Source organism: Leptonychotes weddellii, chromosome 1, assembly GCF_054177405.1.
Source record: "Leptonychotes weddellii isolate Sample4059 chromosome 1, ASM5417740v2, whole genome shotgun sequence".
Lineage (NCBI taxonomy): Eukaryota > Metazoa > Chordata > Mammalia > Carnivora > Phocidae > Leptonychotes > Leptonychotes weddellii.
Window position 1 is genome coordinate 192,075,077 of NC_138369.1, and position 7,932 is coordinate 192,083,008.

At 50.4% G+C, this 7,932-nt stretch overlaps 1 protein-coding gene across 1 annotated transcript; it reads right to left on the bottom strand.

Annotated features, from left to right (window-relative positions):
• Positions 1-1,246: 1,246 nt before the first annotated feature.
• On the bottom strand, positions 1,247-4,596 carry SPATC1L (spermatogenesis and centriole associated 1 like). Its single transcript, XM_031041962.2, has 3 exons — positions 4,479-4,596; positions 2,304-2,455; positions 1,247-1,822 (listed from the first exon to the last, which is right to left on the bottom strand). Exons 1-3 carry the CDS (start codon positions 4,594-4,596, stop codon positions 1,496-1,498), a joined length of 597 nt encoding a protein of 198 aa, XP_030897822.2. The 3' UTR covers positions 1,247-1,495.
• Between the last annotated feature and the right edge of the window lie 3,336 nt (positions 4,597-7,932).

Here is a 7,932-nt window from a genome sequence, read left to right on the forward strand (position 1 = left end):
ATTTTTCCCTTCCTACTATCTTCGAACCCTGAGAGACTATGGACTCTGAGAAACAAACCGAGGGTTCTAGAGGGGAGGGGGTGGGGGGATGGGTTAGCCTGGTGATGGGTATTAAAGAGGGCACGTTCTGCATGGAGCACTGGGTGTTATATGCAAACAATGAATCATGGATCACCACATCAAAAACCAATGATGTATTGTATGGTGACTAACATAACATAATAAAATAAAATTTAAAAAATAATTAACAGTCATTAACAATGAATTTTAAAGCCTTTTAAAATAAAAGTATCTATTTTGAAAAAAAAAAGGTAATAAAGTTAAAATTATGTCTGTTGTAGGGTGACCCTAATCTCCTCTGACTGGTGTCCTTATAGTGAGAGAAAAGCAGGACACAGACATGCACAGGGACAAGCATGTGAGGACACAGGGAGAAGGCAGCATCCACACGCCCAGGAGAGAGGCCTCAGGAGGAACCAGCCCTGTGAACGCCTTGACCTGCGACGTCTAGCCTCCAGCATGTCCTCTGAACCACCCTGTTCTGTGGTGCACGTTCTGGCTGCTCAAGCTGATGAAAGAGTATCCTAAGGTGCTGGGGCCTCTGGGACACATGGGGCTGTGAGGACCGAGGGACAGGTTGCCCCAACTGAAGTTGGTCCAGACACCCCAATACTTTCATCCTCACACCCACAGCAGAGAAATGACCAGAGACCCTCCACTCACAGCCAAGGCCTAGGAAGGTGCCTTTGCCAGGCCCTGGTCCTGACTGGGGGCCTAGGAGGTCACCTGTCCTCAAGACCTCAGGAGAGATAGCGACCTGATGGCTCCACTGGGGGCAGGGTTGTGTGTGTGTCAAATCATCTCCCAAATAAACAGATTCCCTGGAATCCATACAGCTGCATGGGCCCCCCTCTCTATCCAACCTGCTGCCCTGGCTGTCTTGAAATTCCTACTTTTGAACAAGGGACCTGTGTTTTCATTTTGCACCAGGCTCTGCAGATTCTATAGCTGTCCTGCCCAGACGGAATCCTTGCCTCAGGCTCTGCGTTTGGGGAAACCAGCTGCTGGCCCCTTCACGGGAGGAGACCGAGACCTCCCGGGGGAGGTCTGAGGGCTGGAGGGTCTGGGAGCCCAGCCCGAGCCCCAGCCCCTCCCCTCGAGGCTCTGTCCAGGCTTCATTCCACAAATACCGGCGGGCACCTCCTGCGGTGTTCTCCATGCCCTCAAAGAGCCAAAGGTAAAGGTACACAGGTAAACAGATTATTTTAATCAAGTGCGACAGTGCCGCGCGGTGTGGGCGGCGGGCGGGCTGGGCGCCTGGGGTGCGCGGCCCGGGCCGAGAGAGGCGCCTGCTCCGGCGCCTGCGGCCCTGGGCGCTCCGTCGGCGGACGCGGCTCTTCCCCCGGCCGGAGGGGACACGCAGGAGGCACGCGGCCCCCAGGATTGGAACAAACACGTTTATTGCAGGAAAGGCGCGGCGCGCGCCGGGGCAGGCTCACCAGGCGAAGAGCGGCTTGTGGTCCTCCTTGGAGAGCTCGCACAAGCAGGTGAGCAGCAGAAGCGAGTCGCCCAGGAACTTGGGGGGCACCACGTCGATGACCAGCTTGCGCAGCGCTGCCGGGCTGCTGTGCAGCGGGTTGGCGCGCAGGTCGGGCCGCTGCTTCAGGATGCCGTAGGTGTTGATGAGGAACTCGCTGAACACCGGGTGCACGTCCCGGTTGTAGCCCAGCCTCTCCAGGCGCGCCGTGAGCGTCAGGTAGCGGTGCGTCAGCTCGCGCAGCTTCTTCTCGTCCACCGACCCGTCCAGAGACTTGATGGACGTCTGGGGGCACAGCGACCAGGTTTCCGTGGAGGAGGCCGCTGGCACAGGGACGCGCGCCCAGAGCCGAGCCCCCAGCCTGGCAGAGCGCAGTGTCCCGGGTGCCCCCCAGCAGACAGTATCCGGGACCAGAGCAGGGAGCTCCGCCCCTAGCGCACAGGCCGGATCGCGCAAGGCTCTGTGGCCCCGGGAGCCACGGCCGAGACTGTCCCAGGCCACAGAGCGGCTGGGTGCCAACAGAGACGCTCCCGGCAGCGGGCTCATCACCCTCTGTCACACGTGGGCCTCCACAGTCCTCAGCTGTGCGAGCACCACGGGTGATGGGGCAGCAAGGGGACCCTTCCCCCAGGGCAGCAAGGGGGGCCCCGTGGCAAGGGAGGGGACCCGGAGGCAGTGGGAGGACCCAGGGCAGGGAGGGATGCCAGGGTCCACAGCAGGGAGGGGATCTGGGGCAGGGAGGGGACCCCAGGGCATAGAGGCATACCTGCTTGATCTTCTCAGGGATGTTGGACACGGTGAAACCGTACAGCCGGGTCACCCCGGGGAAGACATAGGCCAGGATGCGCCGGTCCAGCTGGAAGGCGATCTCCCCGACTATGCGCCCATCCTTCTCAGTGCTGGAGAAGCTCTGGATCTCTGTGAGGAGTGGAGGTAGTGAGATGGGCCATGGGTCCCAGGACATGGACGGTCAGGGGCCACCTGCCTTCCCCCTGCTGGCGCCCCGGGATCCATTTTAGGGAAAGGACCAACCTAAACGCAGCCCCTGCAGGTTTGGGGTGACGCCCCTGGGGCCCTCCCCCCCATCGTTGCTTCCCCTACCCCCAACGGTGAGGGTAAATACAAATGGAGAAGAAAACTTTGACTTTTCTGTTGCCAAAAGGGAGAGAGACCTGTCCTCTTCTCCCTCTTAGAGCAACCTGAGTAACTGATGATCCTAAGTCCTCTCTCTCTGCCCCTTTGAGATGGGCAGAAATGTCTTTAAAAGCTTGTTTTTACAGCCCAGATTGTCTTGTAGCCCGGCACCAGGGGAGTCTGCCCAGGCACCTGGGTCAAGGGTGACCCCTGCTTATCACACAGGCCCCACCCCTATGACTAGGTATGTTCGGTGGGCCAGACGTGTCCCCTCCCCTCCTGAGGGCGGGGTGCCAGTTAACTTGGGAACGCATAAGTAACCCAGGTCACGGGTCCAGGCTGCCTGGCTGTCTTGGCAGCCCGGGCATTGCAGGCTGGTTTCATGGGCACTTGATAATAAAAGTCTTCCCCACGTTTGCGGAGAGGATTGCTGGGTTGGCAGGAGATCCTATTTTTAATGATCTCCCTGACATTACCGGATACAATCACCCTCCCTCCCCTCCCAAACCTGCTTCCCAACCTGCCCCCCCACGGCAGCCTCTGTGCATTAAACAGCAGGTATATGCACCAGCACCCTTCGGAACCATGTGCTCTCCGAAAACACCCGGTCAGGTGCTTCTGACACTGAGAGATCCAAAGTGAGCTGAGCCTGCGTCAGAGTCAGGCAGAGCCTCCGCACCGGAGACCCTCCCTCCGACGGCGCCCCAGACTCCTGCTACCTCCACATTCTGCTCTTTCATCCCGAGAGACAGTAACAGCCCCATTTGCAGAGCCTTTCCTAAAGCCCCCGGGGCCTTTCCGAACCTGAGCATGATGCAAACCCTCCAGGGCATCGACTGGGTGCAGCCTGCAGGGTCCATCCGGTGGGCAGGCTGTGCATGCTTGGGCTGGGTGACCCAACACTCAGGACACCCCACAGCAGCCCTGGAGAACCCCCTGCACAGCCGTCTGTGCCGTGAATGCTGCGGGGCTCCAGGACCAGCTGTGCCTGTGGCCGTGGGCAGGTGTTTGCCCTCCTTGGCCCCATCCTGTGCCTGGGTCCACCTAACCACTCGACCCAGAAAGCTGCCAGGTCCCTCACACCACAGGAGAATGGTGGCCTCTCCCAGCACGTAACAGCCCGTCAGCACGGGCTTACCAGCTCCTTTGAGGGCAGGCCGCTGACATAGGGCCATCAGATGGCCACGGAGGATAGGCCCGGGGGGCACTGTGCTTTCGCTCCTTCAGCCACGCACCTCGGGCACTGAGCGCCGCGGGCACTGAACAGGGAGCGTGGCTCTGCAGGTGGGGATGGGGAGCAGGAGGGGCCGCAAGGGTGTGGGTGCCCCAGGCAGAGGGCCCCGCCTGAGCCACATGGCCCAGAGCCACGTGCTCCCCCACAGAACCCCATGAGGGCCTTGGAGCTGGGGGGGGCCTGAGGCCAAAGGGTCACAGGGTGGGGGAAGCAGGATATGAGCTGAGGCAGAGCAGGCTTCTGAGGCGGAGGAGAAATGCTGGTGTGAAATGCTGGGGAGACGGGGCAGCGGAGCTGGAGCCTCAGGACAGGCCGTGGCTCCCAACACAGCCTTGCACCTTACTTAAAATTTTTTCTGAGACATAATCACAGAGTATAAAATTCACGCTCTTCAAGTATGCGATTCAGATGTTTTTCTATTTTCACAGAGTTGTACAGTCGTCACCACAACCAAATTCCCAAACAAAACAAAACCCCGTACCCACTAGCAGTCACACGGCGCTCTCCCACAGCCCCTGCAAACACCAACGTACGTCCTGTCCCTGGGACACATCTATGCTGGACATGTCCCACCAGCGCCGTCACGCAGCACGTGGCCCTGCATCTGGCCCCACACTGCTGTTCCCGAGGTCCGTCCACACTGCAGCCGCGTTGGCACTGAGCTCCTACCTACGCTGTGCAGGGACCGCATTCCGGTTGTGCCTTTGTCCGCTGACAGGCTTGGGGGCTATTATGAATAATGCCGCCATGAACATTCATATAAAAAACTTTGTGTGGTCAAGTGTTCTCAGTTGCTTTAGATATATACCTAGGAGTGGAATTCTGGGACACATGGTAATTCTGTGTTTAATTTTTGATGCAATGCCAAACTGTTTCCACGGCAACAACATATATGCGTTCCAATGTCTCCACATCCTCACCAATGCCTGTGTTTGTCCCTCATTTTTATGACAGCCATCCTAGTGGGCATGCAGTGGTGTCTCATTGTGGTTTATATTGATAAATATAATATTGAGCATCTGTTCATGTGCTTATTCTCCTTTTGTATGTCTTCTCTGGGGAAATGTTCCTTTGAGTTCTTTGCCCATTTTTAATTGGATTGTTTGTCTTTCTACTGTTGAGTTGTGGAGAGTTCTTATATATCCTGGATACTAGTCCCTTATCATCTGTTTGACAAATATTTTCTCCCACTCTGTGGGTTGAATTCATTTTCTTGAATTCAATTTCTTTGAAATACATAAGTTTTTACTTTTGATAAAGCCCAGACTATATACTTTTCCTTTTGTTGCTCATGCTTTTGGTGTCACATCTAAAAATCTCTTGCCAAATCCAAGGTCATATGTTTTATCTCTGTGTTTTCCTCTAACAGTTTTATGTCTTGAGCTCTTTTAGATTTTTTACATTTGAGTTAATGTCTTGAGCTCTTTTAGATTTTCTACATTTTGAGTTAATTTTTGTTTGTGGTGTGAGGGCCAACTTCATTCTCATGGATGTGTTTGTCCACTTGTCCCAGCACCATTTGTTGCAGACTATTCTCTCTCCATTGAATTGTCTTGGTGTCCTTGTTGCATATTAAACCTATAAATGCTTGGGCTTATTTCTGGACTCTCAATTCTACTCCACTGATCTCTGTACGTCTGTCCTTAAGACTGCCACCCTGTCTGCATTACTGTAGCTTTATAGTAAGTTTCAGAACTGGAAAGTGTGAGTCCTCCAATTTTGCTCTCCTTTCTCAAGACTGTTTTGCCTCTTCTGGGTCTCTTACATTCCACCTGAATTTCAGGATGATTTTGGCAATTTCTGCAAGGAAGCCGGCTGGAATTTTGACAGGGATTTGTGTTGAATTTGCAGATCAATTTGGAGAGTGCTGCCATCTTAATAATATGAAGTCATCTGGCCCATGAACACAAGACATTTTTCTACTTATTTGAGTTCTCTTCACTTTCTTTCAAAAGTGCATTGTAGTTTCAGTGTGTTCCTTCCCTGATCACTTTGCAAAGCTGCAGAAGCTACCTGGGAGTTAGGGCTGAGAACCAGACTGACTGCCCAGCAACACATCAAGGCACATGAGGGGCACGAGGCGCAGGGTGCAAACTCCCTTCTACATTATTATACCTCTCTCACCAGGAATCAGCCTTTCTTCTCACCCCTGTCTTTAATGCATAAATTAGATGGAAGAAGTGATATACACCTAAGATGTTCTAGAAATCATTTCTAGTCCAACCTGGGCCTTCCAAGATCCAGCCAAAATCTATTCTTCAAAGAAAAAAGTCAATAAAATTGACAAACCTCCAGCCAGACATTTTTGGGAAAAAGAGAAAGAAGATAAACACTACCACTATCAGAAAATGGAGATGGTATCACCGCAGATCCTACAGATGTTAAAGGATAATAATGGACCATTCGGAACAATTTTATGCTAATAAATTTGACAAGATAGATGAAATGGACCAATTCCTTAAAAAACACAAAAGTTCACTATTGAGAGTGAAGGCCAAAGCTCCCTCAAGAAGAAATAGGTAATTTGAATAGCCGTGTATCAACAAAGGAAATTGAATTTTCAGCAGGGGAAACATTCCTACAAAGAAAATTAAAGGCTCAGGTGGTTTCAGTGGTGAGTTTTACCAAATGTCTAAAGAGTAAATAATACCAATACTGTAAAAACTCTTCTAGATAATTAAAAAGGATGGAGCACTTTCCACCTCATTCACTGAAGTCAACATTAACCTGGTACCAAAACCAGAAAATGACATTTTAAAAAAACTATAGCCCAATATCCTTCACAGACAGTAAAAATTCTCAACAAAAGTTTAGGAAATTAAATCCAACAATACAAAAAAGTATAATACATGATGACCAAGTGAGGTTTATCTCAGGAACGCAAGGTTGGTTTATAATTCAAAAATCAATCAATGCAGTGTGCCTGGCTGGCTCAGTCAGTAGACCATGTGACTCTTGATCTCAGGGTTGTGAGTTCAAGCTCCACATTGGGTGTAGAGATTACTTAAAAATAAGAAAATCTTTTTTAAAAAATCAATGTAATTAAGCATATTAGCAGAAATAGACTACAAATAAAAACGAAATGCTCATCCTAATACATGCAGAAAAAGCACTTGACAAAATCCAATATCCATTCATTATAACTCTTAGAAAACTAGGTATTAAAGGGAGCTTCCTCAACCTGATAAAGGGCACCTACGAAGACCTGAGCTAACATAATACCCAACAGTGACAGACTAAATGCTTTCCTCCTAAATTAGGAAAAGACAAAAATGTCCACTGTCACCATTTCTATTCAACATGTGCTAGAAATTCTAGCCAATGCAATAAGACAAGAAAAAAAAAATAAAAGGAATACAAACTAGAAATGAAAAAATAAATTTGTCTTTATTCACAAATGACACAATCATATATCCTAAGGAATCCACAAAAAGCTACTGTAAAAAGTAAATGAATTCAGTAAGGTTGCAAGATACAAAGTCGTGTTTTGTCAGGGTTCTCCAGAGAAATAGAAACAGAACCAATATGGGGTGTGTGTGTGTGTGTGTTGGGGGTGGGGGGTAAGGAATCAGCTCACGTGATTACGGAGACTAACAAATCTCAAGATCTGCAAGGTGAGTCAGCAAGTAGAGACCTGGAGGGACTGAAAATATTGCTCTAGCCTAACTTTGAAGGTCTGAGAACCAAGAGAACCAATGGTATGATTTCAGTCCAGAGTACTGCAGGCTTGAGACTCAAGAAGAAGTGATGTTTCACAAACAATCCTAAAATTTGTATGGAATCAGAAAAGATCCCGAATTGCCAAGGAAATGTTGAAAAAGAAAAACAAAGCTGGGGGCATCACGTTGCCCGATTTCAAGCTATATTACAAAGCTGTGATCAACAAGACAGCATGGTACTGGCACAAAAACAGACATATAGACCAATGGAACAGAATAGAGAACCCAGATATGGACCCTGAACTCTATGGTCAAATAATCTTTGACAAAGCAGGAAAAAACATGCAATGGAAAAAAGACAGTCTCTT

Excerpts from the sequence above, each read along its gene's own strand:
- SPATC1L (XM_031041962.2), bottom strand. The coding sequence starts at position 4,596 with ATGCGGTCCCTGCACAGCGTAGGTAGGAGCTCAGTGCCAACGCGGCTG. Across the intron at positions 2,456-4,478 it reads CGTGCTGCGTGACGGCGCTG|AGATCCAGAGCTTCTCCAGC; the intron begins GTGGGACATGTC and ends CACTCCTCACAG. Across the intron at positions 1,823-2,303 it reads TCCCTGAGAAGATCAAGCAG|ACGTCCATCAAGTCTCTGGA; the intron begins GTATGCCTCTAT and ends CTGTGCCCCCAG.